Source organism: Cottoperca gobio, chromosome 6, assembly GCF_900634415.1.
Source record: "Cottoperca gobio chromosome 6, fCotGob3.1, whole genome shotgun sequence".
NCBI classification, from domain to species: Eukaryota; Metazoa; Chordata; class Actinopteri; order Perciformes; family Bovichtidae; genus Cottoperca; species Cottoperca gobio.
The window spans coordinates 18,428,351-18,443,891 of record NC_041360.1 but is presented as its reverse complement, the minus strand read 5'-3'; the positions used below and the strand labels follow the sequence as shown (position 1 = coordinate 18,443,891).

General features: G+C 40.8%; 1 protein-coding gene across 1 annotated transcript; it reads left to right on the top strand.

Annotated features, from left to right (window-relative positions):
- The first annotated feature begins 1,009 nt into the window (after nt 1-1,009).
- Nucleotides 1,010-14,614, top strand: LOC115009649 (protogenin B-like). Its single transcript, XM_029433793.1, has 19 exons — nt 1,010-1,076; nt 1,629-1,928; nt 4,837-4,981; nt 5,555-5,688; nt 5,784-6,080; nt 6,316-6,475; nt 6,589-6,836; nt 7,468-7,632; nt 7,915-8,220; nt 9,129-9,314; nt 11,183-11,278; nt 11,393-11,579; nt 11,858-11,985; nt 12,073-12,243; nt 12,619-12,801; nt 13,433-13,556; nt 13,663-13,801; nt 13,934-14,041; nt 14,142-14,614. Exons 1-19 carry the CDS (start codon nt 1,010-1,012, stop codon nt 14,553-14,555), a joined length of 3,558 nt encoding a protein of 1,185 aa, XP_029289653.1. The 3' UTR covers nt 14,556-14,614.
- The last annotated feature ends 927 nt before the right edge of the window (nt 14,615-15,541 follow it).

Here is a 15,541-nt window from a genome sequence, read left to right as displayed (position 1 = left end):
CAGATGCCGTTCAGGGTGACCTTATTACCAGTGGCCTTTAGTAACTGATAATTCACTATGTTTATCTTATTTTGTTGTCCTAAATATCTGATGCACAGAAAATAAGATCTTTCATGCTAAGGTGTTACGTGGGAAATCAGTATACTTGATTACTGATCAATTTCCAGTTTGAAATTGACTGTGTAGAGATGTAGTCTAAAGACATGATCAGAGCTTGACATAAATGAGTATTTAAACTGTAAATAGTTTGTCAACAGTTTTTCTGAAAGAGATTAAAAAGAACAACTCAATTCAAGTGTAGTCAATTATAGGCTACAGCCCAACATCACACATTTATCTAAGGGGGATTTACAAACTATATAACATACATTCTCCTTCATCAGACCCCCATTTGGATATGGAAAAACTCCCATAAAAATCATTTTAACAGGAATAAAGGGAGAAAAGCAAGAAAAGAAGAGCAACAGAGGAGGGGTCCTTCTTTCAGGACAGACATGTATTAAATGTCTTATATACAAAGTAGACGTCAACCAACAACATGTGGAAACCCAATGAACAATTTGGTAAATAAAGATACCTCCTTCATCTGAAGATAGATACACATTATTAGCCAACACAGACCCTGTTTGGTTATGGTGTAATACATATGACCCTCTTGATCTTTTCTGCCGGTTTCAACTCTAGGCGAGGATGTAGTTGGAAAGAATCACCACCTCTGATCATTACATTATCCTGTAGGTGCAATTAATTAAATGTGTCCAGTTCCTGTTTAGTGACGGTTCCTCCTGGAGGCCCCTTGAGTCCCCAGACCTCACTTTGAGACACACTTGCTCCTGGCCTGTGATGTCTGCGCATGCGTGAGAAGGTGGGTGCGGGGGGGGGGCCCGGCACCCCTGTAGAGCCGTTGGTCCTCCGCTGCTGGCACAAGTGATTTCGGGGATATACGGACAGCAGCACGCAGGAGAGCGGCGGTCCGCGGTGGGAGAAAATGACACATAAATCCGGATAAATGGCGAAGTTTAAGATGAAGGTCTACCAGCACTGGCTGTTTTTTGTTTTGTTTCTTCCTTTATCAAGTAAGTGTGTTGTTTTTGTGTTGGTTTTAATGATATATGTGGTCCGCGCACGGACTGTTGATGTCAACGTTAACTGCGTATAATAATGTAACGTTAGCTATTGTTCCTCTCTGAAACAGACATACCTTTTATAACTATTTGGTTAAAAAAAACAACGTTGTCTTCTGAACCACGTTGACAATGAGAATATATCTATTATTTTTGTACTCTAACTATATACATTAGTCCTGTGTTTCTCTGTCATTGATGTCAGTTAACTGGTAACCCGCTTCGGATGCTGACGAACTTCATGTCTATTAGTTATGGCAGCAAATATTAAAACACAATACCATACATCACTGTTTCTGCCCTTTAAATGTTGTTTTTATAAGGATAGCACATAATACATAACCATATGGTAACGATCCTAATACAGCTGCTATTATTTCAATTTAGTAGTTTTCTTGTAATATTACATGATGTCTGTCAGACTCTCAGTATTGTTGTGCAGTTGTAGTCTTCTGTTGCACAGAAACTTAACTCTTTATTATTGTTCTCATTCTTTTCCTCTAGGTATTTTATGTTTCAGTGAGTTATCTTTCATCACAGAGCCCAGTGATGTTACCTTACTACCAAAGGACCCTGCAGTCTTCGACTGTCAGGCTCATGGGCTGCCTCCAGTTACCATAAAGTGGCTGAAGAATGGAGTTCGGTTGACAGAAAGTGAGCACATACAGTTTCTGCCCAACGGCTCCTTGTACATACCAAAGATAAACCATACCAAGGAGGATTCAGATGAAGGATTCTACCAGTGCCTCTCCCAGAACAAATATGGAGCAATCCTAAGCCAAAGATCACGTCTAACTATCGCAAGTAAGTATGGAGCTCAGAGTGAAAGGGATTCTCTGAAGCTAACATTTACTTTATTCCTATTTTCCACTGTTGGGACCAAGATGAGGATGGGTTAACTTTTCGATGATATCCACTTTGTGTGTCAATACGCAGGCATCAGAATGGCAAGTTCATGGGTTATTAACCTGGAGATGGGAAGCAGATGTACTCCACCCCACTCTTTTTTTTCCTTTACTGAGGAAAAACCTCTAAAGTTTGGCTTTCCATGTTATTGGAAGTTGTTCAGACTTGAGTTTAAAGCTGTCAGTCCAGTTATAAAATCATTTTAAGAGACAGTAAAAGGTAGATGGAGAGTCAATCTAAAAGCTCATAAATACTCCATAAACAGGCAGCCCTGAGTCTGAGTAAACTATCTTGTCCCTGTTTTAAGGAAAAGTAACACTTTCACAATTATGAAAGTAAGACATTTAGATAAAAGATTAGGAAGTAGCCTTCTTATGTTAGTAGGATTGCATTGTCACTGCAGGCTGTGGCTCTGTGTAATTGTTGAATGGTCTGCTACACAGAGGAATCTCTGAAAGGCCATTTGCCTTTTAGCCTTTGTTTGGACTAACCCTGACCGCTCTAGAAGAAAAGGTTACGTTTTCAGGGCATTTGTTTGTGCACATATCAGTGGACAGGACAGCTGTGTCTATTCAATAGGCCTGGTCAGCCATGGACACTTTTCATAGGTCTTAGAAAGGATATCCCATGATTGGTGTCATGGAGGCTAGTATAGCCTTCTGAAATATACTGATTTTGACACTGACAATAACTCTGAGGATAGAAAGTTTGGGGCAATATGTCCCAATACTCAACAGTGAACAATTATGAAGACCTAGATACAACTCACAGGAAGAGATTTATAAATATAGAAATACAAGCAGGAAAACAAATCTCATAGGTTTATACCAACTCTACTCTGACAATGTTTTGATTGTTGTCAATCTTTTAAAGGGCAACAGAAAAATCCAGTTTTTGTATAAAATGACCTTATTAAAACCTTCAAAATTCAAGTTTGGCCTGCAGTCCAGCCTTTGTCAGTGAAGGGGTTAAAGGTTTTTGGTCAGCTGGAGGTGGGGAGTGGTGGATGGGCCTCCCCTGGGCTCCCCTTCTGTCCAGAGGTCCTGGGGGTCAGGGGTCAGCAGGGAAAGGCTTTGTGATGTCACAGGCCTTGCCCTAGCTGGGCCGCCCTGCTGTTCTTTCTCCCAGTCCACAATCCCTTTCACTAGATCAGCCCCTCTGTTGCCCTGTCAAGCAGAGCGCTTTTGTTAAAGAAAGGCCAGTTTGTCATGTGATTGAACAGGCCTGATATTCCAGTAAATAGTGATGATCCTTTCAAAACATGTTTACATTCAGGAGGTATTTTCCTTGTTGTTTTAGGACTACATCACTAGTTTCAGCACCTCTTGGATTTACAGAGGGTGTTACATATCTCTCAGATATTTCTTACAATATTTGCTAAATATTTATTATGTGCTTTGGGATTATTATTTAATACTACTGTAGCATTTGATATAGGATATAAACAACATACGAATCACAAGGTTCTCTTTTGTAGACTAATGGTAAACTGACTTCGATCTGGCTCCCAGTTTGGGCTACAATTGAATGGACAGGGGGTAGAGGCGAACTTTGACCTCTTTTGAGAAACCTTTGTGCTGTTTGACCTAGACATTGATTTGTACTTTACAACAGAGGTGACCATATTAGTGACTCAGTCTGTGCAGGCCACACCCACCACCTACATCACAGATCCCAGCATAAGTGAAGATGGTCTGTTATCTCCCAGTGGAGAGTAAACAGTATATTGTTTTTAACTTCTTACCAGGTGCTGATGCTCATCAGCCATGTTGTCTGGAGACAGAATAGGTGGATCATTCCAGGTTTTATGATAGTACTGACCAGATAATTAAATGTATTGGGATTTGGTTGTTGTCACAACATAAAGAATCTTTTTTTTTCAGACCCTGGTTTAGTCTCACTGCAATAATGCACTTCACATGTGCCGGGTTGCTAGTTTATTTGTGTAATATTGATGAGATTATGTTTTGAATGAAAGGATTGCTCTTTAATTTGGATGTCCCAAAACTCAGAATTTTAATTGTGGGGCTTCAGTGGGAGAACAGGGTATTTATTTTCTTTAACATGATATTGACTTCCTTCCTGTGAGTCAGGGGGAAGGGAGAGAGTTATCACCTTAATGAATGAAGGTCATTTGTAATATCTTACAGAGTATTCTGGAGACAAATGCAGATTGAGGGTTGGTTATTTGTGGTGATTATTGAAAGACCTTTTGTACATAAACTGAGTGTGATTCAGCAACTTGATCACAGTTGTATTAGTCACTTGAAAGCAAATACATTTATACTTTATACTATAAGCAGAACATTTACATATGCAGTAAAACTTTACAATATGTGCAACATGAATCTGACAAAATGGCATATGTAGTGTGTCATCTCTGATATCTGCAGGAAATAGTTTTTTATTATCATTGTTTTTTTATATGTTTGTACTCCTAGTGGTTGCTGGCAGTCTTGCTTATGCAAAGTGCATTGATTAGTTTTTATCCATAACAATGCATCATGCAGTGTCATTCTTCAATTGATCCATTGATTGGACCAGCTGCTCAGTATATGACCTGATAGCTCATCTGCACATGAGCAAGATCATTGTCTTACAAAGATCAATTCCTTTCATACAACCAGTTAACATCCATCAAAGCCAAGGTTTTGCATGCATAAGGTATAGTGTTTTTCCAAATATGGAATGAAAGAATAACTACAAAACAAATTGGTGTAAATAAATATTTAATTCAGCAGCATAAGGTTTTATTTGAAATATTCTGATACTTCTGGTTGATTGATTATTTATTTTCTTTCCACAGGTATCTCACAGTTTGCGTTCCATCCTGTGCCTGTGGTGGTGACTGAGGGTTCAGTGGCACGTTTCACCTGTGCAGTCACCTCCAGCCCTCCTGCTACCATCACTTGGGAGCTTAACCAAAGCACATTGCCACTACAAACAGACAGGTACCTGCAGACATACCTTGAGTCATTTTAGACACCATTATATGGTCCCCATATAATCCACTTGTTTTGTGGACAACATGAATTTGTAATTTAATAGCAGCTCCCATTTTTTTTTAGTTTCCCACATTTACAGGATTCATACAAAGACTTAACCATTATGGTTAAGGATATGATTGAATTTGAACATACTCCTTAATTTATATCGACACAATCACTCAAAAAAAAAGTAATTTTCTTCTTCTTGTGTTCACTTGTCATTCATAGGTTAAGTCCTCTGTTGATTTACTCTGAAGCATTACATGATCATGATCAAAAGATACAATCAAAGTTAATGAGAACAGCTGGTGAAATAAACAAAGTTTCAATATACATTGATTTCTGTGGGTGTACAAGAATTCTGTAAACTGAATCTTTTCGCAGTTGCATTTATTTTAAGAATTTAGATGTGATGATTAAGGCTTTGTGTGGCTTGACATTTTTGGTTTAGGTAAATTGAAAGTGCTTAAAAGTGCTTCATATAACCCTTCATATAACCTCCAGTTTGACCCTAATGTTATTGTTTTATGTTCCCAGAATAACGGTTTTGCCCAACGGAGTCCTTCAGATCCACAATGTACAAACGGAAGATGCTGGACATTATCGATGTGTTGCAACTAACATCGGTAGCCGTTTGAAGAGTAGAGAGGCCACACTGACAGTCAAGCAAGGTACAGAGACTGCATTAACTGGATTTTATGAATAAGCGTTAAACCTTCATATTATATAGGGAATTGATTTTTAACATTTTTCTTTTCTTGTGAAGGTGTAGGCCCTAAACAACGTCAGAGGCCCAGAATCATAGCTGGACCTCAGAATGTCACAGTTTCTCTTCACCAAACTGTTGTGCTGGAGTGTGTGGCCACAGGAAATCCCTGTCCCATCATCTCCTGGAGCCGTGCTGACAGTAAACCCATTGATGTGTACAACGCCAAAGTGCTGGGCAATGGGAACCTGGTTATTGCTGATGTCAATTCCAAACACAGTGGAGTCTACCTCTGCAGGGCCACCACCCCTGGAACCCGCAACTACACTGTTGCTGCAGCCAACATCACAGTTCTAGGTACAATTAACTCTTAGCTATACAGCATTGGTTCTCAGACAACATCTCCTACCTGCTCCTTATATTGCATAAGCCATAACACAACAAAAGCTTTTTCAGATGTGATCAAATGTTTAAGTCCATGCCTGCTTGTAGAGAAAGTGTACAGTGCAAGATGCCACTCAATTAATGTTTTATGGCTTAATAAATGTTAAGCAATTGTTTTCATCACTTTTCTCTTACACATCTGTTTCAGTGCCACCATCCATTGTCGAGAGGCCTGAGAGCCAGACCCGTCCAAGAGCAGGTACTGCCCGGTTTATGTGCCAAGCAGAGGGCGTGCCTCCTCCACGCATCAGCTGGCTAAAGAATGGAGAAGATGTTCACTTAAATGGGAGGATTAAGATGTACAACAGGTATTGCAATCAAACAAAACTAAATACCGTGAAAAAACTGCTTTAATTGAATAACATTTAAAAAAAAATTGGTTAGTACTGATAATGTTAATATTTTGTTTCTTGTTTCACAGTAAATTGGTGATTACCCAGATCATCCCTGAGGATGATGCCATCTATCAGTGCATGGCAGAGAGTGAACAGGGTTCTGTGCTGTCCTTGGCTCGCCTTATTGTTGTCATGTCTGAGGACAGGCCCAGTGCACCAAGAAATATCCATGCTGAGACCATCTCAAGCTCTGCTATCTTACTGGCCTGGGAGAGACCTCTCTACAATGCAGACAAAGTCATTGCCTACTCCATCCATTATATGAAGGCTGAAGGTAAAACCAAAAGAAAGAACCGGTTAATTATGTTCAAGGTTTTTCACTTGAGCTGTTTTGAACATGGAGGGATGAAGGTGTGAAAAGATGCAAGATGATCACAATAAGCTATCTCACTCTCTCACATGTGATCAACTTTCCTTGGTGAAGGCCATCTGTTGTTGCTGCACAGATCAGAGGTCAAGGAGGACTCAGAATGGCAACTTCACTGAAATAACAACAGGCTTAGCCAGCCCATTGTCCACTCCCCAGCTCATTCTGCTTGCAGTTAAAGGGACAGTGTAGCTTTTTAAAAGAGTCGCATTCTTGCAAACCAGAAGCATCGGGAGATATTTAACTTTAACCATTAAATTGACAGTTAAGTAACTCCATTAAGTCAAATCTGTAAACACATTTATAGATGTTTAATTAAGTTTGCTTTCAGAGCCCTGGGGGAAGTTATTTGGCTGTGCCTCACATTACACATGTTTATAGAAAAGATGAGTGACATTCAGAAACTGCCAGCATCAAACCTTTCAAAACACTGATTGTTTACATGCTATATGCCTGACAACCTTTCCTAGTAGTCTCTTCTTCTTTGAAAAAATCTTAACCTATTTCCTAACCTACATTATGATCTGTTCTATGTCAGGTCTAAACAACGAAGAATACCAAGTTGTTATTGGCAACGACACAACCAGTTATATCGTCGATGACCTTGAGCCAGCTCGAAACTACAGCTTTTACATCGTGGCTTATATGCCAATGGGAGCCAGTCGTATGTCAGACCAAGTCAGTCAACATACCCTGGAGGATGGTAAGCATAAAGCATTGAGACTCCCAGCATTCCTTGCAATAAATCACTCTAGTAGTTAAGCTAACATGCATGCAAGTGATGTGTGTACAGAGCACATTTTGAGTGGAAATAAGGGGGATGAGCGTTCTGTTGTTAGCACAATCTTCTACTCACTAACTGCCAATTTGTGAGAGTACTAATTGGAAATATGACTTTTTAGCTTATTCTGTATCTGTATTCTGAAGAAATTCATCAGAACATCAGATTTAAGTATATTTGTTTGTTATCTATGTCTTTCCGCAGTGCCTTTGCGTACCCCAGAGCTTAGTCTGACCAGCCAGAGCTCCACAGATATTCAGGTGACCTGGCAGCCGCTGCCTGCCAAGTTGAGCCGCGGTCGGTTGTCTGCATACAGACTGTCCTATCGCACAGCTGCGGACGGCACTGTCACCTCTGTGGAGATACCTCAAAACAGCACGGAATATCTGCTGCAAAATCTTCAGCCTGACACCATCTACCTGCTCCGCATGGCTGCAGCCACCCGTGTGGGCTGGTGTGAGCCTCCTACATGGACCTCACACCGTACACCTAAGACCTCCAGCAGCAAAGGTAATCCTGCAGAAGGCTGAAAAGGAAATGTTGTCTCAACTTTTTGAGAGCTGGTGAATGTAAAGCTATATGTTATTCTCATCCATGCAATCTTATCACATGCTTGTATGGAGCAGTTTTGTTCACTTAATTTGGGACTAAGTTTTCATAAATGATTGAATAAATTCTTAGGGTCAAAAGCAGGCAACTTCTGCAGGGTAAGAAGCAAACAATAAGTACATGCTGGAGAGTAATAGAATCATATGGTACCAAACTTGTAACTGGCTATGCTTTTGCTTTTGTTGCATCGTATTGTTTTGCTGCAGTTAGAATACCAGGAGGATCACTAAAGCTCATGCAGAGTGGCCGGCTTATGACTAGAGTTTGCTCTTGTAGCATTGTCCCACAGTCTTTGTGTTGGTTACCCAGGAACCTTTGCCCTTCGCTGTCAGTGATGTTAGAGTGGCCTCAGTCACGGGTCATAAAAAGAGGGCCTCAGGCGTCTATGTGGGGGAAAGAATAGCCTCTTTTCATGGCCTGGTGGGTTGGGGGAGGCTGTTTGACCACCAAAGCTGGACTTTTTGTTTTCAAAAGTTTGGTTGTATATTTAGGTGATGTAGAGCAGCACAGCCAACTGAATTATCCCTTCTTCTTTTTTTGAGAGCAAGGTCTAGAACATAAAAACTAGTGACCCATTGGCTGAACAGTCTTCTAAAATGTTATGTGTATTGATGCATTTTCTTTCAATGTGCAGCTTAAATAATAACTCTGTCACACCTAAACCATTGGGTTAATGAGATGATCTTTCATCCATCCTTTTTCTATACCCAATGTCCTGTTGTTTTTTTGTATAGACTTCCTTTGTGCTCAGCGATATTTTGAATGAGATTGTGTGTATTGATCCCATGTCTGCTGTCTCTGCCTCATAGTGCCTTTAGCCCCTACTCTTCAACTTGAGCCGCTTAACTGCACCTCCATTGTGGCACGCTGGCAAACCTCCCCACAATCTGTGACTGTCCAGGGTTACCGGCTGTGTTACCATGAGGAAGGCCAACCAGAGCAGCCCATCATCCAGCTGCAAGCTCAAATGTATACCTACACCATCAGTGGCCTTGGTGAGTGATGCCCTCTTGGTTGTCATAGCTTAGTAGTTGTGAGATGATGGAATAGTGGATTGGATGAAAAACATATAAGATGTATATTTGAGTATGTTTGTGCATTTCTACCATCTACACGTCTAAAATTGATGTAGAGACAACAGAGAGTGACCGATGGGTTCAAATGGGTTCCAATTTAATTCAGTGGGCAGTTGGAAGCCACATTTGCATTTTCACACTCTGACCTGATCAATATGGGCTGACCCCTCTTGCCTAACCAGTAACCACCTCCAGTCTGGCTGCAGTATTGTGTGAGAGCCGGCTCTCAGGGTTAGAGGTCGGGATCCAGATGTCCCTCCCACCACGTTTCCCATCCTGCAGCTTGCATAATTACCCCTGGCCATTGTGTTCCATCCAGGGCCAGGCCTGCCCTGTAAGACCCTGGCCACTACCCCCTTTAACTGGAAACCAAAGCACACAAACGAATACCCCTGGGATTGGTCAAAACCGGACCGAACCACTGACCTCTAGCCGTGAGACAGCAGACCTGGATTAGGACCCTGCCCCCACTGGTCGTCTGTGCTGTCCTTGTAAATAACCCACAGCAATCTATATGCAGTATGAACCAGGGACAGACTGATCAAAACTTTTATTATCATTTTGTCTGATAGTGCGGGTCCTATGCAGTTCATGCCCAAAATGTTGAAATAAAAATGGGTAGACTGTTAGTAGCATTTTCTTTATTAAAAGGTTTTTGTAGTAATAGCGTGCTAGATCTGTAAAAACCCTTCAGTTTGATTCAACATTGATAATCACACAAGCTGTTGTCATTGGTTTCATATTGCATAATATCACTGATCTCAATATAAGTTCTGTTTTGGAGCCATGTTTCTTTCCACGCAGCTCCAAGTTTAAGGCTATAACACAAGGCCAGTAGGAAGGACGTGAATGGGGGAACAAAAGGGGCCCAGCTCCTCTCCCACAGTCCTGCGCCCAGATTCCTTCTATTCTATCTTGGCCTGACCTGGTGACCCCAGCCAAACCCCCATAGTCCCATGGGCCAAGGATCCCAGCAGCTGAACGCTGGCCCTGGCCCAGCCCCCACAGCAGGCTTGGACACACCACCTTCACTGGTCAATACCCATAGGCTGACCTTTCATACTGGTGGCATAAAACAAATCTTAACACTCACTAAAAACCTGATTTAGGAACTGATGCAATGGTAGCTTTTTGAGTTCAAATTGTGTGTTTTAACTCAAGTTAAAATACAATATGTTATTGCATATTTTCAAACAAAAGCTTCCCACCCCAAGACCTCAATGATCTTTCTGATGTGTTTTAGCCAGTACTTGAAACAACCTTGTTTGTCCCATGTTTGTCTATTTTTTAAGATTTTTACTCATCTCACCTTTGTTGTTCCCCTCAGATTTTGATTTGTTTATATTGTGTTTAAAAGAAAACCTAGTGCTGATAGGGTTTCATGGTAAAATCTTTATAGGCTTTCAAAAAGGAAAGACAATATAGTTTTGTCATAATTTTCTTAGAGCTTATTGATCATGTCACCATATTTACTGTGCCTGGGGGCTGCTTGATCTTTCCCATGCTCCTAACACATGGCAACGCATGATAAATGTGAGGTTGGGGTGACTCAGGAGACCAAGCATTGTCCATGCACGGGGAATGGCTATTTATGACCTACAAGCGTCCCCTCCTGCAGCTAACTGTCAAAGTGTCTGCCTTTCTATTTAATATATGCTGTTCTATCTATTCTATTCACTTTTGATATTTTAATGAAAATCTCTCAGGGTTTAGAATTATTACCCAAATGTTTGGCCCCTATTGCAACACGGCTAAAAATGGCTGAAAATTGATTATTTGTGTTCCAGATCCAAGGAGAAAGTATCATGTCAAGATTCTGGCTGTCGGTCAAGCTGGAGATGGCTATCAGACAGACCAAACAGTCAGCACTCCGGGATGTGTGTGTAAGTACATTGCTCTCTTGTTTACTTTAAAAGTCCACAATTTAAAAGGCAGTTCTAACCTTTTCTCAAATTGAGATATGTGACGATAATATGAATTTTTTTTGCATCATTCAGCGGCTAGAGACCAACTGGTAACAGCCCCTCCGCCTCCAGATCATGTGATTGTCTTGGCCAACAACTCATCTGCAGTGTCTCTGCGCTGGGGCCGTCCTGCTTTCACTTCTGGAAAGGCTGTTAGCTATACAGTCCGTTGTACACCTGTGGGCACCCACAACGCCTCTGCTATACGCTACTTACAAACGTAAGCCGAGAACCCCCAACATTTCAGGATTTTACCTCTGGCACGATAAATACAGCCTCCAAAAACTCTTTTGGTTTGGTTGCATAATCATTTATGATTTGTTACATTGCATGTTTGTGAATGATTGGTGGATATGGCCCTTGTGCTTTTTATCATTGGCTGTTTGTATAGATTTAAGACTTTAAGTTTACCCTACAATTTCACATTGTATGCATTCTGTATCTCCGGATTATCGTCTGCCAAATGTCTATAATGTATGAATGTTTGTCTGTCCACAGTACAAGACAGAATGTCATGGTTAAGAATTTGGATCCAAACACTCGCTATGAGTTTGTTGTGCGTCTTCATGTGGACCAGATGTCGAGTCCCTGGAGTTCTGTTGTTTACCATCGCACTCTGCAAGCAGGTAATGAATTACTGTAACATCATGTTGTATTTCAGTACATTTCTCAGCAAGTGTTGTTTATTATGAATGGGATTTCTCTGTTTGCAGCACCTAGCCAACCACCTGAAGGAGTGCGAGTAACTCTGATCGAGGATGACACTGCTCTGGTGTCCTGGAGGGAGCCCACAGAGTCCAATGTGGTGGTTACACGCTACACCATCCTGTACGCTTCCCAGAAAGCCTGGATAGCTGGACACTGGCAAATACTGCAGAGGGAGGGTGAGTAGTGGACTGGATCATGTTTTCTGTAAAGTCAGTGATCATATTACAGTTTTAAAAATATATACAACATCAGAACGTTACACAGATTAATAATGAAAAGAGATTTACAAAATTACATAAAGCACAATAAATCAACAAAAGCATTTTTATAGTATTGTAGTGCTGTAGGACCATTTTTAAACATAAAGAAACATTTTGTTTATTATGAAACGTTTCAATATAGCTTACTGTGTGGAACATTACTCATATATGTACAATACCTAAGATAGTGTTAGGGACCTGAACTCTCTATCTTCAGCTGTCCCTGTCATAGAGAGCTGTTGATAAATCTAATAAACACATAATAAATTCTGTTTCTCCTTTGGTTTACAGGGAGCCACACGATGGCCCTGCTGGAGAAGCTGGAGCTCGGGAATGTCTACCTGGTGAAAATCTCTGCCTCCAACCAGGTCGGTGACGGGCCTTTCTCTAACATTGTGGAGCTGGCACTGAAGCGTGGAAGCAACCACCGCAGCAAGAACCCCAGGCACTCTGACAGCTTCCCCGATACAACAGGTGAACATGAAACACTGGAGCATAAATGATAGATTGTTTCATTTATTATATCAAGCTGGTAGTTAAGTGTCATTAAATATGAAAGTAAAGCTTTACTGTGGTGTTAGTGTTCTTACGTGAAATTCAATGGTTTGAATTTCTCTCAGGCTCTAATGTAGCTTAAAAACTTAATAAATAGGTGAAGTGCTTCACTTTGACACCAGTATGGATTCATAATCATTAGTAAAAATGGTCAATAAGAGAGAATAAAAAGTTCCTCTCTGGTAGGAAACAAACCACTAGGGGCCATAGGTCAGCAACACTTGGTAACCATATTAAATAATAACCAAAACAAGGTTCAGTATAGTCATAATTAAGCATAATGTTTTGGTTGGAATATGGAGAAGTTCTATGTTTTTCCCCCAAATAAAGCTTAGTGTACTTTTTAATGCAGTCAGTCCGTCACACAGTGTTAATCATGAACTGCAAACAACAATTGATGAATGTGATGGTTTGTTAAACAGCAGTTTCCAGGCTCAGAGTACAAACTCTGTTTTCCTTCAGCATTATTGCTCTTTTTTATATTTATTTCTCTAAATAATTGTAACTAATGTATAATTATATCCCATCTGAAACACTGTTCATCTTCCAGACTTCTCTGATGGTCTCTACCACATAGACCAGAGGTCCATGACAGGGATCATTGTTGGTGTGAGCATCGCCTTGGCCTGTATTGTTACCTGTGCCTTAATCCTCTTCAGTAAGGGCAGACCAAGGTACTGAATACTTTTATATTATATTATACAATTATATTATAAAACATAAACAATGAGTTTTTTTCTGACATTTGTTTACATTATTATCTTTGTATGACTCATACAGAAAATCCTCCACCCACAAAGTCCTTGCTGTGGAGGCAGCTGAAGGTCCACATGCTGCTTTGTCCCTACCTAATGAACGCCAGACAGAGAATGTTGAAGCCCTTGTCCCCATGATAAGTCACCACTTCCTAGATGCCGAGGTGAGACAGACAAAACAGAGTGAATGATCTTCTGATGATGGTTCTTCTGGTTTCATAGTTACATGTTTGATGTTCAAAAGAGCACCATAAAAAACAATATGTTTTTCACATATATTTTCTCATTTGTTCCAGGTTGGATCTAATATTGTCATAAATAGTGGCGCTTCAATCAGCGGCAAGAATAAAAGCAAGAGGTGGCTGCTCTTCAAGAGGGAGATTAAGAATCCATCTGAAAGTGATGTAAGTGATGCAAGATGTTTCTCCTCAATCAGCTTTCTTGTCAGTAAGATTATTTTTGTTTTTAATCTTGATTTAAATGTTGTCTTCTCAAACTCATTAGGCTGAGAGGAGAGCCAGCTTGTATGAGGCTGGAAAAACAGTTTTGAGTTATGAGGAGCATTTAGGTTCAGCGGCCCTGCAACCTTCATCCCGGGAGATCATCTACGGACCTTATCACTCGGAGAGCTCTCATACCAGCGAGGGCAGCCAAGAGACGGGAGACTCTGGACATTACTCCAACGAAGAAAGCAACGAAGAGATGAGCAACCCTTCGACCAGCCAAAGCTCCAGACCTGAATCTTTTGGGCCGGACGATGTTACCACTGTCGCTGAGCTGAAGCAGTCTTTTGAAGTGGAAAATGAGGAAAGGCTGAGCCACCCCCTCCATCACTCCGCCCCCAATGCCACCCGGCTCTGCTGCACCTCAGAGGGCTCTCATCCTGCCCTGCACTCGTCCCGAGACGTCGACTCCTGACATCATGTGGCTTAGATCTGCTCTCCAGCAGCCGAAGCTACGCCACTTCTACCTCGTTTGCTTCCTGAGTTGAGCCCCTCAGTTATTTCCTGAGGCACAAGGGATCAGGAAGCCAGCTGCTGCGATGGACGAAATGTGCTTTTGCTTCGGATCTACCTCAGGATTTTGTATGAATGTTTGTTATAACATTAGATTTTCCATTTTTTTAACTTTCTACCTGTTTGTCTGCGTCTGTCCTAAACCAAAGCTCACCCATGATGAATGTTAAAAAGAATGTCAAAAATGTACTGTGATACATTTTCATTATATTTAATTACTTTCCACTGGAGCAGAGGGTGTAGTTGGGCCCTTTTGACTTTTATCTACCTCCGTGTTCTGTTCTTGTGTATACATTACTACCTCCTTTTCACTACATATTGTGCAGTATTATGTCAGACTCAGGGGACAAGGTGAAAACATTTCATTGCCATGTCTTGTTACCTCTGTTGGGGCGTTATTATCTAGAGAACCTCATTTATTTTATTCTCTGAACTTTTATTTTCATGGTTGAAAGAGCTTTTGTGTCATTCACATTGTTTGTCTTTGAATGATGTATGTTGTGAAAATAACAAGTGCATTAGATATTGTCAAACTATATGAGCTTTACATACAATATCGTTTGGCATTTCCAGTGCACTGAACTCAAAGCTTTAACATGGCCTTAATATCAAAAGGGCTTTGCATACTATAGAAGATGAGATCCAAAGACGGGAAAGTTTTTACCCAAAGAGTTTTTGATAAAACAATAGATATTCTAAGGCAACCAAAAATATAGAGGATATACATTAAGGGTGCATTTGCCAAAATATTGTTCTTGCCAATGATGTACATTTCCCTTAGAATGGTGGTTTGAATGCTTTTCCTAATGTACATTTTCTTGATGCTTTATTCTTGTGAAAGCTTTAGCACAAGTCCCCCCGACTTGTGCTCCATTTGCCTTCTAGACC